We start from the raw sequence: 26,594 nt of genomic DNA on the forward strand, positions 1-26,594 counted from the left end.
GTATCATAGCACCTAAGACATACAGATATCATTTGATGAATAGGTATTGAATTTATACTTTTAAGAGTCTGTGATGGTGCCATCTCCTAAGGTCAGAGCTAATCTGAAAAAAGATTTATGGAAAACATGATCTTTAACCATGCTTCCTCCAGTTGGACTCATGGGAACTAAGTACGGCTGTGGAGGGGGAGGCTGTGGTGCCTGTACAGTGATGCTATCACGATACAGCCCCACCACCAAGAAGATAAGGTACCTTGCAGCAAAGTCCACCTGTGGTTGAATGTTTTGAACTTTGTTTCATTCCTTCATTTAGTAAATATATATTGAGTACCTACTAAGTGAAAGGAACTGAGGCACTGGGGGTACAATAATGAACAAGACAGACATGGTCCCAGAAATATGAATGGGTTGGGGAAAAAATGTACCATCAGTGAGAATAACATATAGTCAAAGAATCCCCTGTCAAAATTTGAAAGGCTGCCTGACTCCCTGTGCTGTCTGAAGAAGAAAGGCAGGGTAAGTGGAGGATAATGCCATCATCACACTCCTGTATTACTCTTACAGCCTCCTAACTTACCTCCTAGCTCCCATCCAGTGCATTCTCCATGCATCAACAGAGAGATCTGTTTCAAGTATAAATCAGATTAAATCAGTCTTCTACTTAAGCATCACCAATGGCTTCCCATGTTTAACACCTCTTTATATTTGGTATTTATCCTTCTTCAGGTTTGCCAAGTTTCTTGGATCTGTGGGTTGATGCCTTCTATCAGCTTTGGAAACTTCTCACGGCAGTCTCTTCAACTGTTTGTTCTGTGCCATGCTCTTTCTCTCTTCCCCCTCCTCTGGAACTTCAATTGTGCATGTTAGACCATTTACATCATTTCACAGATCTCAGCTGAGGGCTAAGGACCTGAGCACTGGTGAAGTTTCAGGTATCTGCCTGTGGAACACAGGCCACCTGCTTTCTGTGCTCTGAGAGATGCCTCCCTGCTTTACAGCCCGGCTGCCAGCTTTTTAGGTCCCTAAGGAGTTGTCTTTGCCCTCCTAGCTCACCTTCCATGCTTTGGGAGCTGCTGTGCAACCCTGTCTTTAGCCTCTAGGGGAGCAACTACCCTATACTCTGCAAAGCCTGAGTGCCTAGGATTTTCCTTCAGTTCTCCCCTCTGTCCTCCAACCTTCTTTTTTTAAGGGCCAGAGTGCCTGGAAAGTTTCTTTCAGCTCTCCTTCCCCACCCATTTTTGGGGAACTATCCCCAGCACTCAGTGATCTCTGGTGGGGAAGATGTTGGTGCTAATGGCAGCCAGTTTTGGATTTTACTCTGTTTATCATCCCGCATGCAACCATTAAAAGTTTGTTGAAAGTTGGTCTGGTTTCTCCTTTATCCCCAGCTAAGGCAGGTTCCTCCTTCTTTTTCCATTTCAGGAAGTGAACAACTGTATCTCAGGAACAAGAGGAGCTGTGTCTTCTCTCTTACAAAGGTCTTGTGAAAGAATGGAGTTTAGCTCATTTATTTATACAGTTTAGCTCATAAAGTTTTTTTATGTACTTAGTATCTGATGAGTTTTTTAAAAATTATGATTATGTGGCTCATATGGCTTATTTTGGTTTTTTAGAATAAGAGTGACAGTTTCTACATCTAAGCTGAAAACTCACTTGCCTTTGAATCATTATTCAAGCTCCTTACCTTTACTAGGAAGCTTTACCATGACCTGCCTGGCCCCTGCCCAGCTCCCTGGCCTTGAATAAATACCACCCCACTGTGCTCCACCCTCGCTGGACTTCTTTTTGTCTTTCTTTCTGTTCCGAAACATCCCAGCCTCATTCCTGTCTCAGGGCCTGAGTGTGTGTGTTGTCCCTCTGCCTATCATGTCTGGCTCCTTCAGATCATCCATTTTTTAATGAAAACATTACATTCTCAATCCTCCCTCATCACCTGCTGATAGCTGTGCCTGACCTTTAGCCTATATGAATTTATTCATGGACTTTTCATCATTTCAATTTATATATGTAGGTGGATGTGTATTGTCTATGTGTACTATCTATTTTCTCTTAACTAGAATATACACTCTACAGGGCAGGGATTTTATCTGTCTTGTTCACTAGTGAATCCTAGCATGTGGAACTCTGTCTGGCACACAGTAGGCAATTAATAAATATTTATATTTATTTATAAATGAATAATATCCTTCCAGTCTTTCCATTGTGTATACAAATAGAAGCATACTTCAATACTGTTTAAAAACTGTGTATTTTGTTAATTTTTCACTAATATCTTTTTAAAATAATAAATGTAAATGGCTGTGTGTGTTCCATCATTTGGATGTACTGAAACCAATCCCCAAATAGTGTTCACTTAGGTTATTTTTAGTTTTCATTATTATGAGAAACACATCAATGAACATTCCTATAGATGTATTTATATTTGTGTTTATGTCTATGGCTATCTCCCTATGAAACATACATAGAGGTGGAATTGCAGAGTAAAAGACGGTGTGCGTCTTCAAGGTTTTTATGTCTTTCAGTGAAATGTCTCCCAGAAGAGCTTGGGGAGAATTTAATCACCATTCTTATAAGCAGTGTATGAGTCCCACTTTCCCAAGCCTTTGCTACCAAGGGATATTATAACTTTTTAAAATTTTGTCATTTTCTTTGATAATTGTCATTTTCTTTGATAAATTTGATTCTTTCTTAATTTTTGAGGTTGGACATTTGTTTCACATATTTATTTGCCATCTGTGGCCTGTTTGAGAATGAGAACATTTTAAGAGTCATTTTGAATTGGACATTTTCTAGCAGTGGTTCTGTGAGATTGAGGAGCTCTGTATTCCACACCCTACTTCTTCTGAAGCACAACGTCACATTCACTTTATCACCCAACAGACCCCTGGCCCAGCATCTGCCTGGAAGATGGAAAAATTTCTAGGTGGATGGGTGGTGGCATGTAACTAGATAATGTCAGCACCCCCCTGCCCCTTATTCAAAAAGAAAAACTATTAAAGTTGTTGGAAACTGTCTAGAATTAGAATTAGGAGGCTTAATTTTAATCCTGCTTCTGACACTCCATCTGTGACCCTGAGTAAATTACTCTGGTCCTCAGATTTTATATAATAATACTTCTGCAAAATGGGCCTAAGCTAAGGATAAAATTTATATGCAAAGGCTGGGGACATGATACAAACCTGCCATAGTGGAGGTGCCCAGTGAATGCTCGGTCCCCTTTTCCCTTGGAAACAAGGTGATTTGCACTTCATGCTTCTCCTTTGTGTTCTGAAGGCATTACCCAGCCACTGCCTGTCTGATCCCCATCTGTTCCCTGCACGGTGCCGCCGTCACCACGGTAGAAGGCATAGGAAGCACCAAGACCAGAATCCATCCTGTTCAGGTGAGGATGTGCCTCTTCCTTAAGGGAATTTGTACTTCCAAAACCATTAATGTCGTTATGAGTCTCTGAGATTAAGAGACCACAGCAGTTTGCGCCCTGCTAACACATGAAGGCCAGTCGGGGCCAGGAGTGAAGGCTGGGATACTGGGATATGTGAGTGTCTGTGACTAACTTCTTGGAAAGATGCTTTTGGAAGACTACAAGACTTTCTCTTTTCTAAGAAAACTCTGACATCTCTGGGTTTGTTTTCTGTGCTCTAATTAGATGGGACCTGTCCATCTTACATCTTCCAAACTCAGAGAAACAAGAGCCATGTGCATTGAGGGACATAATTTTCTTTTTTCTTTTTTTAATAAGGTGAGAAATAACATGATCTTAAAGATGAATGAACATCTCAGCTACCAAAAAGATTTATCAAACTTAGGACTTGTTCAGAAGACAGATGATAGGAATTGTCAGTGAATTTTGAGGCTTTTTCTCCCGAAGCGGCACTTTGTTAGAGCTTTTGCCTCAAGGGAAAAGACACCTTCAGACTCTTGACTCTTTAAATTATGTATACATTACCCATAAAAATGCCGTTGACACTTGTTTTTATCTGAATTAATAAGGGTCGCTTATGAGGGGAAATGTAAGAGGGAAAAGATAGGAGCAACGTAGAAAATGGCCAAACTTCAAGTTCTTTAGACTTGAAGGAATCTTGGTTTCTATTTATTTTCCATGAAACCTCATTATCTAGAGGGAGAAGATTCTGCTTGGACACCCTTGTGAGACTTGGCCACTTGCACGCAGGCGTGCAAACACCCTTTCATTCCCTATCTGGTGCTGAGCTCCCATCAGCTTCCAAAATGGACTTGCACCTTAGAACTTAGACTCTAAAGAGGAAATGCTAGGGAGGAAAAAGCCATGGAAGAAATAAAGGAAATATTTCCTTCTTTTTTTTAATTTCTCAATTTGAGTGTAATTTCATTCATTTCTCTGAAGGACTTCCTTTATCTCAGTAATTCACAACCTCACCTGCACATTGAAACCACCTGAGAATCTTTAAAAGATGTATACCTGTGTCCCACTCCTAGCAACTAAGTCAGTTGATTTCAGGTGCTGCTTGAGCCCTCGAATTCTGGAAGCTCTCAAGGTGATTGTAAAGGCTGAAAACCCTCCCTTCAGTGAAGCTCAAAAGCTGATGAGGTCGGACATCACAACAACCCAGCCCCAGAGTGGGAGGCATGTGAGATGAGAAAAGCCTCTTGTTCAACTTAGGCGTGCAGACAAATCTCCAAGGATGTTGTTAAAATGCAGGCTCTGACTCAGTGGGTCTGGGGTGGGGCCCCAGGTTCTGCATTTCTCACCTTTCTGTGCTTCCAGGAGCGGATCGCCAAGTGCCATGGCACCCAGTGTGGATTCTGTACCCCTGGGATGGTGATGTCCTTGTACACGCTGCTCAGGAACCACCCGGAGCCCACTCTGGATCAGTTAACTGATGCTCTTGGTGGTAGGTTATATGCGTGTGTGTGCGCATGCGTGTTCACTTTTAAATGATGATGATGGTGATGACGACAGCTAATAATGGATACCTACTATGTGCCACACACTGTATTAAATGCTATTTGAAGATTATCTCCTTTAATCCTCACCGTAACTTTATGAGATAGGTACCATTACTATTCCCATTTCGTAGATGGAGAAATTGAGGTTTGGAGAGAGTAATTTTGTTCAAAGTTATACCACCAACATGTAGAGGAGTTGGTTTGTTCTGATCAGGATCCAAAACAGACCCACACATCGCATTTTGCTAACATAATTCTGAAGTCTCTTTTAGTCTGTAAGAGTCCCCTCCCTTTGTTGTTGTTTGCTTACATCGCATTTGGCTGACATAATTCTGAAGTCTCTTTTAATCTGTAAGAGTCCCTCCCTTTGTTGTTGTTTGCTTGTTTCTGTACTCATTAAAAGGCCAGTTTTTCATTTACCCTTGGAAAGAGCCCAGTTGGAAAGAGTCCTTGGCAAGAGTCCCATTGTCTCCCCACACTGCTCTGTCGCCACGCTCTTCTGTGGGGCGGGTGCTCTCGGGGCCATGTTAAGTTTCAGATGCTGTCGGTGAGTACAGCATGGAGTCAAAGAGACTGAGGTCTTATGGTGATACTGGTTTCAAAGAGCTGTCTCTATCCACTCTAGAGCCACTTCATCAAGTTCGGGAGCTCAGTGTGTATGTGTGTGTTGGGGGGGGGGCTTATCAACAAGAGTCTAAACGATTTTTAAAAATGATAGCCTCTCAGATCCTATGTCTGCTGGAACTCCCATGGCTCTATCTGTCTTTGCCTCCTGCCTCCTGAGGACCTCATTTCTCTGCTAGTGAACGAGAGTCCTCTGTAGCAGTGCTCCAGGGAGAACCAGAGCAAATGGAAGCAGGAGGGAGAGACATAGCACAAAACTGTCTGCTGCCTGATTTCCTGTAGGTCTTACCATGCATTCTACTTCATGACTGTTTAAGTTGTGAAGAAGTGACAAAGGGTTCACAAATTTGAGGGTACCGAAGACATGTAACACATGGGGGATTTATGAATAATGAAGATTCCTGGGATACACCCCCAGACAGCTTGACTGAGTGGCCTTGTTTTGTAAGTAAGACCTCAGATTTGGGGGTGGGCGAGGACCACAGACCTCTGCGAAAGAAACACTGGCCTTATAATTTATTGTTTTTGATCCTAAGCAATGAAAGTCAGAAAACATGATTAAGTATTGAGTTTATTCAAGCACAAAGTTTGTGGATGACCACTTGGGAAAGACAGACTCCAGAGGAATGGAGTCAGTGTTCCCAAGTGGGGAAGTTAGGGTTTCACTTACACAGGCAGAAACAGAGAAGTTTAACAGGGTTCGACGTCTTCCACACAAGGCCAGTCCATACATTACAGCGATTTGATTGTCTGCAGCTTGCTACATTCAAGGCAGATTGCTTTAACATTCTGTGAGGAGGAGTAATGATCTAAAGGGTCCTATCTCTGATGCCATTGGGTGATTTCTAGTCATTTACAGGAAAAAGCAGAAATTGCAGCTGCATGACTCAGGCCACATAGTTATATTCCTCTGAAGGCTCAAAATAATTTAAAGTTCTAACAACTTTAAGTTTGAATTCCTTAATTTTACACTATAAATAAACTGTGTGCCCAACTGCTTCCAAAGTTTAATAACTACCTTTGCTGCTGTACAATGCCTTTGATCTTTTTGCTTCTTTTCTTTGCTTTTGATCTATCAACTGAAGCTTAGCACTCCGTCCCTCTCTTTTTAAAATAAATTGATAACTGCTATAGCATTAACAATGAGGACATTTTTTTTTTCTCTTAAAAAAAGAAGGAAATCCTGCCATTTGCAACAACCTATATTAACCTGGAGGACATTATGCAAAGTGAAATAAGCCAGACACAGAAGAGCAATATTACATGATCCCACTTATATGAAGAATCTAAAATAGCCAAACTCACAGAAGCAGAGGGTAGAATGGTGGTTACCAGGGGATGGAGAAGGGAAAACGAGGAGGTACAGGTGACTCTTGAACTACATGGGTCCAAACCGTGTGAGTCCACTTATACGCAGCTTTTTTTCAACCAAAAGTGGATCAAAAATCTAGTTGTCGCGTATTTAGAAGACCAGCTTTTTGTGAAAATGCAGGTTCCCAGGGCCCACTGCAGGACTTGATATGTGTGGACTTGGTTTTTGTGGGCAGTCCTGGAACCAATCCCTTGCATATGCCAAGGGGCGATCGTATTGGTCAAAGGGTACAAAGTTTCAGTTACGCAGGATGAGTAAGTCCTGGAGCTCTACCGCACAGCACAGTGTCTATGGCTAACAATACTGTATTGTATACTTAAACATTTGCTAAGAGGGTAGATCTTATATTAAGTGTTCTTATCACTAAATAAATGAGTAAATAAATAAATGGCAGGAGGAAACTTAGAGGTGATAGATCTGTTTACGGCACTGGCCGTGGCGATGGTTTCATGGGTATATACTTATCTCCAAATGCATCAAGTTGGATACATTAAATATGTCTGGCTTTTTGTACATCAGTAATACCACAATAAGGTAGCTTTTGCTTTTCTTAAAAAGGGAAGCTTAGCCCTTGAATGTGACTGTAGGGCAAGTTTTTGGCTTGAAATCATTGCTGTGTTTGAGCACAAGCAGAGGGCATAAAAACTGTTTACAGAAAAGTACAAATGGCTGAGCTGTTAAAATCTGCCTTGAGACTCTCAACTAAATATCCCAAGTTGCTGATAAAAAAAAACCCCAACTTTGTAAATTAGGTGGACTGAAATGTCAAACAGAGTTTTCTTCTAGCATAGGGTCCTAATTTCCATCATGCGTTTGACAGAATGTGCCTCTAGGTCACTTGAGTAACAGAGCTTGTTTATTCCCCTGCAGGTAACCTGTGCCGTTGCACTGGCTACAGGCCCATGATTGATGCTTGCAAGACTTTCTGTAAAGTAAGTAGAAAGGATCACATGGTTGAGTATATTTTTCCCCCAATGGAACTAAACAGTAGGGGTTGTCAGGTGTGATTAGGGGGACAGCCATTGTTACTAATATAGGGCTATTTCTTATCTCAAGGTCTGTAACTGCTGTTTTATTTGATCTTGGCCAGGGCGCTCACCTTCATTCTCTGAGCTTGCCTTGGTGGTGACGTAATGAGCATTGAAGCATTTTGATATTGGCCGTGGATCACTGCTCTAAGAGGTCTTCCCTGACCTATTTGTCAGGTCCCCTGCCCTGGCACTCCTGTAGCCCCGTGCATGTGTGAGATGCACACGTGCACAGTGTAGCACAATTGCCCATCTGCTACTCCATCTCTTCATGAAATTATGGGCTGCTTGACAGCAGAGGCTGTACATTTCCAGGGCTAGCCACTGTCCATTCACTGGGTAGCTGCTCAATCAATATTTATTGAATGGATAAATAAACAAACAATATCAAAGTGAAGGACATAAGATTGCCCTTTGGAATTTAAACTATGAAATTAGTACATCACACATAAGAACACAGTGATGATTATAATAATACTTGTTAATATTATGTGTTACTATTTAAAATATTAAAATTAACATTATTAATCATTGTCAATATTTAATATTTATTGCTATGTGCCAGGCTCCATTATAAAATAATTATATATTTTAGCCTGTTTAATAATCACTGCTCTTCAAAATTTCCTTGTATGCTCAGGTTTTTTATTAGAGTTAATTTGGCTGTTTAAGTACAAATGGCTCTTTCCAGATATCTAACAATATTATGATTCTGATTATGGTAGTTACCTGCTTTATTTCCTACTTAGTAGAATCAGCAATAAATTCCTAGTGATTTGTTTTTTGCCCACTAGTCTTCTGGCTGCTGTCAAAGTAAAGAAAATGGAATTTGCTGTTTGGATCAAGGAATAAATGGATTACCAGAATTTGAGGAAGGAAATAAGGTCAGTGAAATGTAAAGTTTTTATAAGGCTTTCTCAGGACATGAGCAGTAGCTGACTTACTCTTAAGAAGAATAAGTGACTACCCAATTTGGCTAATTTGAGGTATGTCAATGTGTCCCCTCTTCCATTCTCACTCTATATATAAAAAAATTTTATCTTAGCAACTTTGTCCCTCATTCGAGATATTATTCCCATTTAAATACAGCTATCTATGAGAGAGAAAACACATTGATTCCTTAGCGCCTCTTAGTTTTTAAAGAGCAGTCTTCAAATCTTTTTTCAAAGGCCAGAAGCAAAGTGAGGATGTCAGGGAAGTGAGATACCAGGCGGAGCAAGTAGTGATGGGAGCGGTTCAGGGAACTGTGCGTGTTCCCAGCTGTGTCTGTGCCACCTCCTGCCTCCTCTGCTGTCCCCCAATTCCAAAGAGAATGTGCAGGAAGCTGAGGGGTCCAGAGGCCAGTCAACATCTGTGCTGAGCTACTAGTAACCAGGTCTGGGTCCAAGCCCTTGGTTTGCAGCTCAGGGACTGTGTCTGTCTGTCCATCTTCTTCCGACCTCATTCCACAAACGATTTTAAAGTAAAATTGCTTGCTGACAATAACTCTTGATACCTTCTCTTTTTAAGACAAGTCCAAAACTCTTCTCAGAAGAGGAGTTTCTGCCACTGGACCCAACCCAGGAGCTGATCTTTCCTCCCGAGCTAATGGTGAGTCAGGCGATGTTGAGCTCATCCTAGAGGAATTGATGCTGACATGTCAGGAAGGGTGTTGGCTTATGGATTCTCTCAAAAGTTGGCAAATGGGTAAGACCCATCCATCATCCTTATCGCAAAGTCCGAAGAGTATGGACTGAGGAGGAGGTAGAGGAATGAGGGTGGAGTCACCAGGAGGGACAGCTGGGTTGATGGTAAGAAGCAGCAGATAGTATTAGTATCGATGAAGTCAGGAGATCATGTGTGTCAATGCAGACGTGTTTTCTACTTTCAGTTTTGCTGCAGTTCATTCTTCCATAGGATGATTTGACAAAATTAAGCATGTTATATTTTTTAACATTAAAAGTTCCTTGGAGACATAAGAACATCAAAGGGAGATAATATGGAGCAGACACTAGAAGTGAAACACCATTACACTTTTACCCTTCACTCTGATTCTTTGGAAATATCTACTTTTGGGTCACTTTAATTTTTCAGAGGACTTCTATTTCCTTTGTCTGTTTGTACAATGTCAGAGCAGAAATAGGAGGAAATGTTATCCCAAGGCATCTTGACTCCCTATTGCTTTTTCAATAGATCATGGCTGAGAAACAACCACAAAGGACCAGGGTTTTTGGTGGTGAGAGAATGACATGGATTTCCCCAGTGACCCTGCAGGGACTTCTGGAAGCTAAATTCAAGTATCCCCAGGCCCCCGTTGTCATGGGAAATACCTCTGTGGGTATGTAGAACTCCAGGGACTTCTTATGGAGAAAGTGAGGAAAAGGGTTGGGGGGAAATAAACTTCATATATGTGTGTTCTCAGGAAAAGCAGTCTGAAATAACATTTTTTAATCCTCTGGGCTTGATTACCTCAGCATTGCTCAAGAGACTTTGTAACTATTCATTAAATAAATAAATCTCTCTTGCCCCTCGTTGGTGCCGTGTGCAGAGTTGCACCAGAGGGGCTTGCTCCATAGCAAACCAGCAGCAGCAGAGCCAGCGACAGCTGTCCTGTCTTTCCAACTGGGCTTCATGTTGGAATTGCTCTCTGTTTCCTCTCTCAGTGGTGTCTCCATGGGCAGAATATGTTTTACTTAAACTGCAGTTACAAGGTCTTCCTGTTGTGTCCAGTGAGGGCTCAGTTTGGCTGCCCACCTCTTTAAGGAGCCCTAGAATCTTCCCAAGGAGAATTTTGAGTATGCCATATGGCCCAAGTTTTAAGGCTGACAATTCCAAAGAGTCCTCCACGTGTAATACGGAAAATCAGTTCAGCCATTGCCAGTGAATTGGCAATAAGCTCACCAATAGAAAGATACATAGTTTTTTTTATATTTAAAAACATCAGTTTCATCATAATTTCAGAATTAAAAAGGTAGTTAGCTGCTTTATTCTACTCTTATTTTTTTTTTCAAATCCTTTAGGGCCTGAAGTAAAATTTAAAGGCATCTTTCACCCAGTTATAATTTCTCCTGATAGAATTGAAGAACTGAGTGTTGTAAACCATGCAAATAATGGTGAGTTCTTAAGTCCCTGTTTTCTTAGTTAAAATAAATTAATCAATTTATTTACATTTCCCAGCAGACAAGCAGAAAAAGAATTATTCCTGATTATAATATACACAGAGATTCTCTTCTTATAAAAATGATAACATCCTGAGTACAGTGAACACTATCTGGGTGATGGGCACACTTATAACCCTGATTCAAACATAACAAAATTGATGTGACCAAAAACATTTGTACTCCCATAATATTTTGAGATAATAAAAAATAAAAAATAAACCTAAACAAACAAATAAATAAATGCAGAAAACAAAACAAAAAAACATTTCATGTGGGGGGTTGTCAGGGAAGAATTCTCTAAAGTTACATTAGGTACTAACTGTCTGAATAACCAGATTTTTAATAAAGAACTTTATCAGCAATTTCAGAGAAATATAATACTATTCAAAGAAGCATATTGTGCTAAGTTCTGGAAAGAAGATAAAGATGAACAGAACACAGTCTTTGTGCTCCAGAAGCACAGTAGCCAGCAAAGCAAGTTTATTTATTAGCCAGCCTACAGACTGGTTTTTCCCTTTCTGTAGAGGAAATTTATTTAATAGCAATGATGGGAAATAATATAAATGCAGGTTTGGAGTACAGCCTCTGAAATCTAATTCTTGAACATGACATATATTAGCTATAAGATCTTAGTCAAGTTGCTTAACTCTCAGTTTGTTCTTCTGTTCACCTGTTCATCATGGGGCTATTAATATCTCATAGGTTTGTTCAGATTCTAGGAGATTACCTAAAGCATTCAGCTTAGTGCTTGGAAGAGTGAATATTCAAAGAATTTAGCCTCTACCACCTCCACTACCCCACCTCCATCACACCTCCACCACCACCACCTCCTACACCTACACCACCACCACCTGCACCACCACCACCATCACCACCACCTCTACCTCCATTACTACCATCACCTCCATCATCACCACCAATTCTACCACCACCACCTCCATTGCTACTACCACCTCCATCACCACCACCACCTCCATCACCTCCATCACTATCATCTCCATCACTACCTTCATCAAAAGTACCACCACTACCACTACCCCATCAATACCATCACCACCACCTCCATCACTACCACCTCCACCAATAAGTATCCGATATAAAGATTTCATGTCTGTAGCTTTGGTCTAGTGGACATTTTCAGATCAGCATTGATGATATTGCATTAATTACAAATGACTTCATTTCAGAGCTGACTCTGGGTGCTGGCCTCAGCCTGGCCCAGGTGAAAAACATTCTGGCTGATGTGGTCCAGAAGCTTCCAGAGGAGAAGACACAGATATACCGTGCTCTCTTGAAGCATTTAGGAACTCTGGCCGGGTCCCAGATCAGGAACATGGCTGTATGTATTTGATGACAGCAAACTCTGGTGTGAGTCCCTTGGGTGACTGTCGCTGATGAATCATGGCATTTTCATTCTTTTTGGAACAGACAAAAAGAATTGTTCTCCAAAGCCTTGTTAATCCTTACTTTAGCACTGTGTTTTTATAATTACGTGACTGATATGAAAATATAACTCCTTACTTTAAAAAAGTCTTTAGGGGGACATGTCATGAGCAGACGTCTGGACTCAGATCTGAATCCTCTCCTGGCTGTGGGTAGCTGCACGCTCAACTTACTATCACAAGGTAAGTGACAGCTCCTACTTGGGGATTACTGAATCTGTTCCTCCTACCCCCTTTTCTCTCTGGGTAGGCAGGAAGTCCAGTTTTGAAAATAACTATTCCTTATAATATTAATAATTCTCTCTGCCTTTCTGCTTGCTGGAAAGTTGGTCAGTCTGGTCTTAATACCACACACTCCTGATCTCCTCCGTCTGTTTCTCTTTTTTTTTTTTTGAGACAGAGTCTCACACTGTTGCCTGGGCTAGAGTGAGTGCCATGGCCTCAGCCTAGCTCACAGCAACTTCAAACTCCTGGGCTCAAGTAATCCTTCTGCCTCAGCCTCCTGAGTAGCTGGGACTGCAGGCATGCGCCACCATGCCCGGCTAATTTTTTCTATGTATTTTTAGTTGGCCAATTAATTTCTTTCTATTTATAGTAGAGACGGGGGTCTCACTCTTGCTCAGGCTGGTTTCGAACTCCTGACCTTGAGCAATCCTCCCGCCTCAGCCTCCCAGAGTGCTAGGATTACAGGCGTGAGCCACAACGCCCAGCCTAGTCTGTTTCATTTTCAGACTTTGTGCTAGATATTTTCTCATACTGGTCACCACGCATTGAACATGCTTGTGTTGGTTAATCTCCAGATATGATTTGATTATTGAAAGGAACTATAAGCCATTGAAAACTGTCAGGCCCTTTGTCGAAGACATTCTCCAGATGGTACAAGAGTGTTGTGGTGTCCACATCAGGCTTTGGGCTCATACTTAATTTGTCATTGATGGAAACGTACAGGTCTTTTTTATTTTATTTTATTTTTTTTTATTTTTATTTTTTTTCAATTGTTCGTTTGGAACATAAAGGTCTTTTTTAGATGAACAATGGTTTGGCCTCATTCTGTATTTATTTACTTGATTTTTGTTTTTGGAACTAAGTCCAAAATATTTAATTTATATATCTTATTCCAATTTGTTCAAAATTATTAGGAAGTTCTAATTGGTTCTCTATAAATGTTTTTGTTTTTTTTTTTTTTAGTTTAAAAACATGGACTAACTTTCTGTTCCCTACATTGTTAAATACCTACTCTTTATATCATCTAAACCACCAAATTATCTTAAGGAAGGAAGGCTTGCATTCAGAATTTTCATATGTAACATCCCTTTAAAAAGTTATACCCTAAGAAACAGGTTTTGTGATGTGAACATAGACATCAAAAGCTCCTTAGTTTGGGCAGAGCACCTCCCTTACTGCAATCTATTGAGACTCAGTCCTCAACACAAGGGTTTGTTTAAAAAAGAAAAAGAAAGAAAGAAAGAAAACTCCCAAAGCTTCTTAGCTTTCAACCCCAAATCGTATTTTGTTATAGCTCTAAACTGTTACTTCTCCCAATATATTGATTAAAGAACTGAAGTTCTTTAGGTGCTAGGAAAAAGTATAAATAAAGCAAATCACTATTATACAAATTCTTAAAGGCAATTTATGTATTTGCTAATATACCTAGTAGGTTTCCTAGTTAAAAACAATAAATATTTGTTGACTGACTTGATCAAAATATCAAAAGAGATATTACTGTCTACCCCCTACTTGTAAAGCTCTAAGTGAATCGTCCTATTCAGGAAGAGGGCTGCTTAGTTCCTGTTCTGCCTTAAACTCTGGGCAACTCTGTTTAATATTTTTAACTACAAGCAACGAAGGCAGACAAAAAAATAAATAAAGCCTAGACTGGAAGAAACGTTGTAAGTTGCAATGGTAAAGATTTGTTAGGCATAGGAAGGGCATTTCTTTCCCTAAACAACCAGTTTCCTCAGGTATTTGGTAGAATTATTTCCCATGTTTTAGAAGTTTGTTTAATAGACCACAGATTCCAGGGAAAGTGTCATTTCTCTCCACAGAAGGAGAACGACAGATTCCTTTAAATGAGCAGTTTCTCAGCAAGTGCCCTGATGCAGATCTTAAGCCTCAAGAAATCTTGATCTCAGTGAACATCCCCTACTCGAGGAAGGTGAGAGTGTCATACTATCAATTTCCAAGTTTTACCTGTAAGCCTTGCTTGTTGATCCCAGCACATGGTGGGTGAAGAAAAAGTGTCGAGTGTTTACAGAGGAAATGTAAGCTCAACTTCAGGAGGTAGTATGAGGTCATTATTTTAAGAGGACTTATAATTGCCTTTACTTGTGTTATGCACACCCCTCTCATTCCTAGAATCAGGAGACCTTTCTAAATAAGATATGAAGAATATATCTCAACCTATGCCTTGGAGTTTGAAAGAGGCTAACAAAATACATTTGCTATAGGACTTAGTGGAAATAAGAGCTTTGGTATCAGTAGACTCAGGTTTGAGTCCTGCTATCAAGACCTGCACTACTTACTGCATCACTCTGACCTTTACATTACGCATCTGTAAAATGGAAATAAGCAAGCCTGCCTCAAAGGATGTATCCGTTTGCCAGGGCTGCCATAACAAAGAACCACACAGAGTAACTGGCTTTCCTGAAGTTCTGGAGGCTGGAGGTCTAATGTCAGGGTGCTGGCAGGCTTGGTTTCTTCTAAGGCTTCTGACACTGGCTTGGAGATGGCCATCTTTCCCCTCTGTCCTCAAATGGTCTTCCCTCTGTACATGTCTGTGTCCAAATTTCCTCTTCTTGTAAGGGCACCAACAATTTCGAGTCAAGGCCACCCTCATGACCTCATTTGAACTTTAGCTCTTTAACGACCCTATGTCCAAATATAGTCACATTCTGAAATACTGAAGGTTAGGACTTCAACATATGAATTTTGGGGGGACACAATTCGGCGCATAACAGAGGATGTGACAAGGATCAAATGAGGCAACAAACACAAACTGCCTAGTGAACAGTTGTCACTTTTTCTTTCAGTGGGAATTTGTGTCAGCCTTCCGACAAGCCCAGCGGCAACAGAATGCACTAGCGATAGTCAATTCGGGAATGAGAGTCTTCTTTGGAGAAGGGGGTGGCATCATTAAAGAGTTATCCATTTTCTATGGAGGTGTTGGTGCAACCACCATTTGTGCCAAGAATTCCTGCCAGAAGCTCATCGGAAGGTAAGGCATTGTGTCCTTAGACTCCGGTTAACAGAGTAGCCCTTTTGTGGTGAGATATAACGATAAGAAGAAAGTGCTTAGTGCTTTTGTATTTAATGGCATAGAATTCCAGTAAGAGTTTTATGATTATTTCTATGTGTCTTGATTTTATTGAATTCTTAAGTAGGCATCATAGTCTCTGTGTGTGTGTGTGTGTGTGTGTGTGTGTGTGAGAGAGAGAGAGAGAGAGAGAGAGGGAGGGAGCCCATCTCCCAGTAGTATAAATTTGCATTCTTTATTGTGGGAGAATAATTTATCATGATAAAAAATAAATTGTGTGAGTTTATTGTATGATCATTTGCTAAATGCATTATTTGCTTACTGGACTTCCTATTTCTATAGATAATACTAATAGCTAATATCTCTTGAACATTTAGTCAGTATCAGCTGCCGTTTCCGGACCAGTGACAGAGAACAGTTGTTAAAAGCATGAGCTTCAAGACTTGAATGATCCGGGCTGCCTGGTCCAAATCTTGGTTCAACCCGTTAGCTCCCTGATCTCCACCAGCTTACTTAAGCTCGTGGTACCTCGGTTTCCTTGTCTGTGAGAGACGACGATCATACCCACCCACAGGGTGGGTGAGAGGATGAAATGAGTGAATACATAGCAATATGGGGCACTTAAACCAGAACCTGGCATGCCACCAATGTCCTAGTCATGTGAGGATCAGTAACTCCTAGGCTAAGGATTTTACACGGGGTGTCACTTATTTCTCAAGATAGCCCCGTGATGTGGGTTATGCTGTTATTCCCCTTTTACAGGTGAGGACGTGTGAGGCCCAGGCCAGACACTTGGGGAGTGGTGGGCGGATTTGAACTTGGGTTGCCTGACTCCGGAACTTGCGCTGTTATTTCCTGTATTAAACTGTAGCGGTTTGTCTTACGCACAAGCCAAGCCTGTGAGGCATGAGTCCTGTCAGGCCAGGAGTCTCCTCCTTTGACTCTGCAGGCCCTGGAATGAGGAGATGCTGGATACAGCCTGCAGACTGGTCCTGGACGAAGTCTGGCTTCCGGGCTCAGCTCCAGGAGGGAAAGTCGAGTTCAAGAGGACGCTTATCGTCAGCTTCCTCTTCAAGTTCTACCTGGAGGTGTCACAGATTTTGAAGAGGATGGTAAGTGGAACTGGTCAGGTAGTACTGCAGTCCCCAACTCCCAGGCCACAGATTGGTCCCGGTCTGTGGCCCGTTAGGGACCAGGCTGCAGAGCTCTGCCTCCCCCCTCCCCCACTCCACACCCTTATTCATAGAAAAATTGTCTTCCCTGAAGCCGGTCCCTGGTGCCTAAAATGTTGGGGACCACTGATGTAGTAACACCCCAGTACTAGGGCTATAGTGACACCCAAAGTGAAGGCAACAACCCCTTGCTGAATAGCTGTAGAGTACAAAAGACAACCCAAAGAAACACCTGGACTTGCTGGGGGCCTCCCTCGGCCTGTCTGTGGGTGGGCATGAGTTTGGGGAAGGATTGCAAGTAGAACAGAGAGTTGCACAGGATTTTGTTTATCACTATTCGGTTCTTTGTTTCTGGCCTCTTCTTCTAATGTTCAGAAAATTTGCTAATGATTTGAGTGTATTTTCCCTCAGTAAAGCATTTCTTCCTCTTGAGGTTTTACCTTCATGCTGAGGTTTTCCTTCATGTATTTGGCTTTCTTCTCTGGAGTAGGCTTCCTTTCTCTCACCCATAGGATGCTGATGGCACAAGACGGTTGTGAAATGCGTCACTGTAGGAAAAGGGCTTAATATGCTTCCTGGTGCTTCAGAGGAGCTGCTCAGAAGTAGTCATGATAACTGGTAATAACCCAGGCATTTTTTTGTCTGATCTCCCTAAGGACAAACAATTAGAGCTGCAAGATTGTTGGCTAGGGAGGATACAACTGAAATTCATTCTCTGAAAGAATTTACTAGACCCAAAGGGAACGTGAACCTTACTGGCCTCTTTAAGCCCATACTATAGCCAGCCGACCAAGCTAGACTAGAAGCCAAGAACACGCTTCATGTGGTATAGACATCAGTGTGATTGCTTTAAATAAGAGACACAAAGACCTCTCTTATCATAGCCTTTGAGGGTGTCTTCTCAGTGTAGATGGGAACAACTGACAACCAGAAAGAAGGGCTGTATCGAAATTTTGAGAATGGAAGCTTGAAATCATATATAAATGACATATTATCATCATCAAGTAACCAAGAGTGAGAAAATAAAGCAAATTGTAGTGTAAACTAAGACAACTTGCTTGCTGAATCAAGTGATACAATTTAAAACTTTCACCTTATAGTCTTCTACATTCCATTTAACTTCTTCTCTTTAAAAATAATAGCCTTTGTTTTATTTTCTATTAAAATTATTTAAATTATAAAAAATAACCATCAGATGTATTGTTTAAAGTACCAAGACCCGAATGACACATTTCCCTCAGTCCTGAGGAGTGCTTTTCCTGGGGATTGGAAGGCCTCCTCCTGCGGGTGCTGGCCGGGCTGCAGCCTCTGCATTCTTCTTCCTCCCCAGCTGGTGGCTGGTGTGTAGAGAGTGGAATGTAATGCCCATTAGCAGTGCTGTGCTTTGGCTCTGACTTTCTGCTAGCTTAAGTGTTGTCTTCCTTTCCATTTTATTTCCTCAGCTTCTATCTTCCTGTTGTTTTGGTTTGTACAATACAATTATTTAGGAAAGCATGTGAGAGAATCATAAGAAACATAGAGATGGTAAAAGTCGATCGTCTACTGTGCTCACTCGGCCATTCGTAATGTGTGGGCGTGAGCACGCGCCTTTCAGAGTGTGTCCTAGAGTCAGGGAGCTGCTTGCACTTGCAAGGCGCTGCGTAGGGTGAGTACTGTGAAGCACACGCTGGACTTCAGAGTAGAGGTGCTTGCTAGGAATCATGCTAGCCTCCCTTCTAAGACCATTTTGGCACATTTTAAACCATTGTAAATATCTGCCATGGTTCTATTTTTCAGGACCCAGTTCACTATCCTAGCCTTGCAGACAAGAATGAGAGTGCTTTAGAAGATCTCCATTCCAGACATCACTGGAGCACAATAAACTACCAGGTTAGTGGCATTTTTAAAAGAAATTCAGAGTCCAGGCTATAGAGCCTTTGCCTGGGCGTTCCCCGTTTCTCGGTGATTCTCAGAATTTGTAAGTGCAAGCTCCCTTTCACAAACTCATAGTTTCCTTTAGCATTAATTAAAATTTCAGACTCAATGAAGAACTGTAACTAAACACATATCTAGCTGTGGTAATTTTAAAGAAAAATGCCGATTTGGGTACTGAAGGCCACATGCTTTGTACCGTGGCCTCACACCGCCAACGTGCACAAGCTGCCCAACTCAGCACCTACCTTCTGCCCTTGTCACTCTGGAGGTCAGAACGCAGCCCAAACTGAGTTCTGTGGCAGGGCCATGGCTGCCTTGATTTTATTTCTAAAGGAGCAGAAGACACAGCCCCTGGAGGTTGATAAAAATGCACTAATGCTTTTTAAAAGAGCCGCCAACTTGTTTTGTTTGAATGTGGGGGAAATATCACCACATTTTCCCAACTTCTAATCTCCAAGTGGTTTTCCTGTGAATCAAACTAAAGTTCTAAGAGCTGTTTGCAAGCTCTCATAATGAAAGCTGACTATTAAAAAGGACAGAATTCCTCTAAACTATCAAATGGAATTTTCTGCCACAAGATCATAAAAATATTGCCCAAAGTCACCCTATTGATAAATTGGATAAGATTTGGTTGTTTTTATTGAAATTATTATCAATAAACTTGACCTGGAGGGAGTTATTAAGTCAACAACATGAAGACACTTTTAAAATCATTAGTTCACTGAATCTATCATTGGATTTAGTTATAAAACTTTACAGTATGTGGTAATGAACATTGAAGTTGATGTATACCCCTCGGGGTTTTAGGTTCGATATGTTTAAAAATTCAAATACACACAACTCCATTGAAAGTGATTGTTTTGAAAATTAAAAACAGCTGCATCTTCCCTGGTGTTCTGTAAAATGTGGCAACTGAAACCTTCAGCTTATATATACCCTAACATCACAGTGACAATGGTATAAACTTCAGAAAGGAACAGCAACAACAAATTAATGCACACTCAAAGCATCCAAAGAAAACTGAAAATCTTCACATAGTAGATGATCTTGAAGAAGAGTTTTTTATTGATTGCAAGAAAAAGTTTTGGATGTAGTGTATCTCCCAAACAGAGGAGCTTTGTTTTCGTTTGCCTATGGTCTTTCACAAACACATACAAATATCCACATTGCTAGAGCAACATTAGCACTCACCATGAGCATTTTCCCCCTAAATCAGTTCATTTGCTTTGAAAGCATTATGATACAGCTTCAAGAAGAATGCTGTCTCCTCTTCAGTTTGAGGAGACAGCATTCTTTCTTCTGTAGTGTTTTTAGACACATGCTAAGCAGAAGCAAGTGATCAACTACAGTCTCTTCCCTTCTGCCATATGATGTATAGCCTGGCATTGTGGGGCTCATCTCAGAGGAAGAGTCCCTCCCTGATCCAGGGCATAGGGTGGGCCTGGGAACTTCAGAGAGGGCAGTGGATGGGGTGGGAAGGGGAGGCATCCATAGCTTTTCCCAGACTTCACGCTGGCCCACCTGACTGTGTGCCCCTCACCCCCAAGGCTTCCAGAAGAAGCTCCTGGGCGTCTGGCCTCAGCCCAGCACCAAACGCAATGCTAACACAGGAGTTATGGGTGAGGTTGCCACCAAGGCTTAGCTGGCGGCTCCTCAGACACAACTTTCGCCCTGATGTCTGAGCTTGGCTTCTGTCATGTGTTTTATCCCACTATCCTTTCTTCATATCTCCAATCCTTCTCACACTATCCACTCAACTAGGAAAGCCAACAATTCTCATCTTTGAAATATCAGGATAGACATTATCTTGGTTAATCTCCCCTTTGGTTAATGAAACACGTTTAAGGTACTTACAGAACAAGTAGCAAGATGTTTTACTCCATAGGTCTCTAAGGAAGAGTAACATTAGTGAGTCATTACTCAAATTACAGGTCCCGTTGGCTTTATTCTCCACCAGCATTGTCTATTTCTTAGACTTCCTCACTCAAAGTAGGGAAATATTCTGGTTGAAGCCAGATCCTCAGTATTTTTATAAGCGTAGTGATGATATCATACTCTTTTGTAAAATACTAAATGTGCCATGCTTCTACATAAACATAAAATAATTTGGATAATAAAATTTAAAGAAATACATGAGCATTAGGCAAGAGGACATAAATTTATATTATCAGGAAGAATGTTTTAAATTCCTGTACTTAAACAAATAGAATTTCCATTAGAGATGTTTGGGGTCTATATAAAAAAAAAATTGAAAAAAAATAAAAACAACATCATGACTCTACATACCACTTTGCCTATTGAATTATTGCAATAGGTTTATTGTCCTGGTGTTATTATTAATACTGCCTGCTTTTATTCTCAAAAGTGCTCTGGTTTGGGTATAAATTATGTAGTTACTCTCTTTTGGGAGATGTTCATAATATGATTGCTCCTACTTTCTCCATAGAACTATAACTATACTTTGGTTATTTGTTAAACAGAATGTGGACACACAGCAGCCTCCTCAAGACCCAATTGGCCACCCCATCATGCATCTGTCTGGTGTGAAGCACGCCACGGGAGAAGCCATTTACTGTGACGACATGCCTGCCGTGGACCGGGAACTTTTCTTGACTTTTGTGACTAGTTCAAGAGCTCATGCTAAGATTGTGTAAGTGGTAAAGTTCGTACCCAGTAGGCATAAATGATTGCCCTTTTATCTAAGTTACATTTGTGAAAAGCAATGGTATGAACAGGGTAAGTGATTTGTTGGCAATATCCAATGCAGATCACAGATGAAATGGGATCCCAATATAGGATTTACTACAGTTTGTGCTTTCATAAAATAACTTCCTTGTCCTAGTAATTTTCTCCCAATTGTCTGGCCTAGAACTACTGGAGCAGCTATTTGACATGTCTTACCTCTCTCGTATCTTATTCTCCAATACCTGTGCTCTCGGGTGATACGGCCCCTCTAAGGAGCTCGGCTGCCTGTCTTATCACCTAGGTCTATTGACCTGTCAGAAGCTCTCAACCTGCCAGGCGTGGTGGACATCATGACTGCGGAACATCTTGGTGGCGTAAACTGCTTCTTCTTTGACTCCAAACCTGAGAAATTTCTGGCAACAGATAAGGTACTGCACTTTTGCTTTCAGTTTGAAAAATAACTTCCTCAATTAATGGTGCTTCATATTTTCTTAAAAATAGCATCTACTTTGGCATATAATAAAAGATTCCAGTATTCTTTGAATGCTTATTATAAAACTCTATATTCTAATATTGAGTGAATTCAAATATATTCATTTTCCATATAAATAAAGAAGTTGACTAGTTACATAAAAGATACATTAGGCCATGCATGGTGGCTCATGCTTATAATCCCAGTGCTTTGGGAGGCTGAGGCAGGAGGATTGCTTGAGGTCAGAAGTTCAAGTCCAGCCTGGACAACATAGTAAGATCCTGTCTTTAAAAAAAATTGTTTTAAGTAGCTGGGTGTGGTGGTGTGTGCCTAGCTACTTGGGAGTCTGAGGCAGGAGGATCACTTGAGCCCAGGAGTTTGAGGAGCTTGAGGTTACAGTGAGCTATGATGGGATGACACACTCTAGCCTGGGTGACAGAGCAAGACCTTGTCTCTTAAAAAAGAAAAATTATTTTATACATATACACACACTTTGGTGTTTTATATTCTAGCAATAATATAGTACGCTGTTAACAAGTATGAGAGAATAAATGGAGAGAGATTAGTGATAACTTTTATTTGCAAACCCCTTCTCTGAGAATGTCTTGCTATTGCCCCAGTCTCAGTAAGTCCAAAGTTCAAGTCTGAGTTCAAGTGGTTTTCCTTATCCTTTAATCCAGAAGTTCTCTCTCCCTCTCTGAACTTATTCTGACTCATTCACTCGGACTGCCATGTATTCCAGGGCCTTTTTTAAGTGAGCATCTATTATATCTGGTCACCATAGCTGAACAAGATACTTGTCGTTCCTTCCTTCATGAAGCTTATAGTCTAGAGAAGAAAACAAAATGGACCTTTTATGCACTTTATACCTTGCATTAAGCTTGTTTATTTCTATGTCTTATATATTTCCCCTACCTAGTGTAATTCCTTGAGTGAGCGCCCATGTCTGATTCCTCTGTGTGTTCCACGCACTGCCTCCCATGTAGCAGGGTAAATGAGTAGAGGCACAGTGATGATGTTGTTGCCATTTGAAAGTTACAAATGATTAAAACTTTGGATACTGTATCTCAAGTTATCAGAGAATGGAGCAAGAACAGCAGTCAGCAGGTTTTATGCATAACTTAGACTTCTCACTTCAGTGTTTACCCAAAAGAGCTTCATAATTTGAAACAGTCCCTACCTCTGGCTCTCCCACACAGTCGATAAAAATGAAAGTTTGATGACTGAGAGTTTGAACTCAAGGTTGAACTCCCCCAAGACAGGGCTGTGTAGCACTGGCAGGGACAATGAGAATTATGACCTTTGCATAAATGTTAACTAAAGAAGTAAAACCAGTCCCAGCCGCACCATAGTACCTGCTCCCTGAGGTGTGCTTATGTAGATTATAAGCATCCCAGGGGCCACGTCTATGTGCCAGTCACAGGGGCAAAACCAAGCGTCTGTGGAGAGCAAAGAACAGCACCATAGACAGTGTCAAACAGCACCAAAGGCAGTCATTGCCTATGTGGGCTTAATTCCTTTTTAAACATTCATTTAAAATTCACTTTATGCCTTAAAAAAAATCTTGTCATTGTAGAAATTGTAAACATACACAAAAATAAAGAAGAATAGTACAATGAACCCCACAGATCGATCACCCAGCTTCAAAAATTATCAACATGTTACCATTCTTGTTTCATTTCTCTTCCCACTGCCCCCCCCACCCACACCCAACAAACATACTTTTTTGTGTGTTCTAGGTTTAACGTTTTTTATATTATTTCTTTTTCTGATGATAAAACTACTATATGCTCATTGTGGAAAAGACATAATAGTTTAAAGTGGATGTTTAAAATGAGTGATTAAGTTTGAATTGTGAATCACAGTATAGGATCGGAGAGAGAACACAACAGCAATGGTGACTTCCTCCAGTCCTGACCGTTTTACCTTTCTCGAGGTTTAAGTCCCCCTGTCCCCCATCGAACTTTCTGCCCTGGTCGCTGTGTGAACTGCTGAGTCCAGCCCTCCCACCTGCAGGTGAATGATGCTGGCTGCCAGCCCCCTGGGAAAGAGGATGCCAGAACAGCCCTGATTGTGGTGTGGCGTGGCAGCCACATGTCAAACCATGGGACAGGCTCTCACAGGCCAGCTGGCCCTCAGGCAGCCCCACTGCCTCGGCGTGGAGCCTGAGTCTGCTGTCCTCAAGACAGCATCCCTCCCACCCCTGTGCAGCCATCTCTGCCGATAATACAGCACAAGGCTCCCAACCTGCCCCAGTGCCTGGCGTCACTGTGGTTATAGTCATGAACAGATGTGAAGGGGCCACATCTGTGTGTCTCTAGCCCTGTGCTAGGAGGAAGAAAATAAACAAAAGAGAGGATCTGGTACCCGCCCTCCTTGACCACAAAGGTCTTTCTGTGTTGTAGGTGTTTTGTGTGGGCCAGCTTGTCTGTGCCGTGATCGCAGACTCGGAGGTTCAGGCAAAGCGAGCTGCTAAGCGAGTGAAGATCGTCTATCAAGACTTGGAGCCACTGATCCTAACAATCGAGGTAATGAGTTCGATGGCACTGCCAATTCTGGGGCCAGAGGAACAGATGTCCGTGGTATATCACTTAAAATGCTTTTGGCTACTGTAACAGGAAAATGTGACTCAAAGTGGCTTCCAAAGCACAGGCACTTTATTGGCCCCAAACTACATCAGCATGAGCCATTTCCTCAAGGACCTGGTTTCTTTCTGCCTCTCCTCTCTGCTGCCACAGGACGGGCTTTATCCCGATGGCAGCCAGGACAACCTGGGCTTCCTTGTTCACGTCCAGTGGTCAAGAGGAACACTGTCACCCCAGCATGCCAAGCACAAGTCCTGGGACCCAGCCTCATTTAGCCACTTAGGTCACATGTCCAACTTTGAACTAACGACTGGAGGAGCTGTTGGTTACCACTGGGGGTGGGGGTCAGACTTCTCTGAAATCCGTAGGCTATGGAGTGGAGGAGACCTAAACAGAAATCTGAGCTCTGTTTGTAAAGGAGACGGTGAGGGAAGTGCTGGGTGGACAGACAGTAGCATCCAGGACAATGGGTCTGCCCTGTAACTGTGTTCACCTTCACCCAGGCTCTTGCAGGCACAAAGTGAGGACCAGCAAGATGTTCTGTGAAGTGAATATCAAGAAACTATTTTTAGATTTTTTAATGCATATCTTAAATGAGTATGAGAGATAGATCATATGATGCCTACAGTCATTTTGGCAACTTAAACAAATTGGAGAATTGCATTTTCTATCTCGATTTTTAGAAACGAGTTGAAAATTTATAAAAGCTATAAGACATCTCTGTGAAGCAGTAGGGTGTCCTTCTGCATATACTCCGTTGGTGCTTACGATTCACCGCGTGAGGAAAGGATGAAAGTTGGGAAAGTGGATTGGCAGAAGTAGATTGGGCTCAGTGCACACAGACTCCATGAGCTCCGGGAACAGTGTTAGCTCCACGACATAGTGCACATGTGGTTCTCTAGGTGGTGAGTGTGGCCTGGGGCAGAAAAAGATTAAGTGACTTGGGCAAGATTAGCCTCTCCAGGAGAACTTGGCCTTGAGGGTGTTTGCTGCCATGCTGCCCTGTGCTTGGGAACATGGAGTTTGTTCCTGGGAAATTTCATTAATATTTTAAAATTAAAATAAAATCATATCAAGAAGACAAACATACAGAAGTTTACTTGGAGTCTAAGTTGTGATTAGTCCTCCCACATTTTCCTGCCAGTTTCAAATTCAGACATTCTGTTCCCTTCTCAGATCCTTTTCATTCATATGTTGCCTGCTGCTCTTGCTTACTTTATATAGTCCTTCCCCCAAATTTTTCTGTAGAGTTAAAATTGCTTCTTAGTAAGAAATTATTTACATCGCTTCATCAAAAATGTTGTTTGTAATTCTTTGCCCAATATCAGGGACTAGATATCCACCCTTCCCTCCCCTAACCTTCCAGCCAAGTGAAAGTCCCCATGAGTAAATCAATACCACTCTGTCCTTGCCCTCCCTGACTCCAACCAGCAGATCCTTAACCGCCTGCCAGAGAATACAGCATCAAACACCAACCTTTGGCATTGCAGAAAGGAGTTACCACACATTTGATCAGAGATGAAGCTCTCCAAGATCCATCAACTGGATCAGAGTAGATTGCATCAAATCTTATAGCAGGGAAATATGCCCATCTTCCTACACATTGCAGTTCTTTTATTACTTTCCTGACTAAGAAATATTCAGGAAATTGGCTCTAAGTTACTCAAAGAGCAAGCAGCAAGTGAAGTTGAAAAAGATTGAACTTTTAAAAGTAAGATTTACAAAACTTGGCTTCTTTTTTTCAACCTGGAGTATCTTAGTCTTAGATTAATAAGAAAAGCATAAGAATTGATTTCAGTAAGAAGTGTGTTATCTATCGAAATAGAATAAAAACAAATATATCCATCACTATTACCAAGGTTTAACATGGTTGGCTTATCCTTTTTTAGAGTTTTTAGTAGTTTGAATGGGGAAACTATATCAAACCTCTTGAATCAGGTTTAATAAGACTAATGACCATGATGAAAAAATATGTGCCCCA

At 41.4% G+C, this 26,594-nt stretch overlaps 1 protein-coding gene across 1 annotated transcript in view; it reads left to right on the forward strand.

Annotated features, from left to right (window-relative positions):
* Positions 1 to 26,594, forward strand: part of AOX1 (aldehyde oxidase 1) — a 67,461-nt gene that overhangs the window by 9,426 nt on the left and 31,441 nt on the right. Inside the window, exons 3-19 of the mRNA XM_012739071.3 lie at positions 153 to 249; positions 3,274 to 3,382; positions 4,745 to 4,871; positions 7,793 to 7,854; positions 8,745 to 8,834; positions 9,460 to 9,540; positions 10,123 to 10,267; positions 10,950 to 11,042; positions 12,278 to 12,429; positions 12,622 to 12,715; positions 14,578 to 14,687; positions 15,562 to 15,746; positions 16,735 to 16,897; positions 18,734 to 18,826; positions 21,352 to 21,521; positions 21,858 to 21,984; positions 24,434 to 24,556. Coding sequence (XP_012594525.2) covers positions 153 to 249; positions 3,274 to 3,382; positions 4,745 to 4,871; positions 7,793 to 7,854; positions 8,745 to 8,834; positions 9,460 to 9,540; positions 10,123 to 10,267; positions 10,950 to 11,042; positions 12,278 to 12,429; positions 12,622 to 12,715; positions 14,578 to 14,687; positions 15,562 to 15,746; positions 16,735 to 16,897; positions 18,734 to 18,826; positions 21,352 to 21,521; positions 21,858 to 21,984; positions 24,434 to 24,556 — 2,021 coding nt within the window. The remainder of the gene's footprint in view (positions 1 to 152; positions 250 to 3,273; positions 3,383 to 4,744; positions 4,872 to 7,792; positions 7,855 to 8,744; positions 8,835 to 9,459; positions 9,541 to 10,122; positions 10,268 to 10,949; positions 11,043 to 12,277; positions 12,430 to 12,621; positions 12,716 to 14,577; positions 14,688 to 15,561; positions 15,747 to 16,734; positions 16,898 to 18,733; positions 18,827 to 21,351; positions 21,522 to 21,857; positions 21,985 to 24,433; positions 24,557 to 26,594) is intronic.

Source organism: Microcebus murinus, chromosome 8, assembly GCF_040939455.1.
Source record: "Microcebus murinus isolate Inina chromosome 8, M.murinus_Inina_mat1.0, whole genome shotgun sequence".
Classification (NCBI taxonomy): domain Eukaryota; kingdom Metazoa; phylum Chordata; class Mammalia; order Primates; family Cheirogaleidae; genus Microcebus; species Microcebus murinus.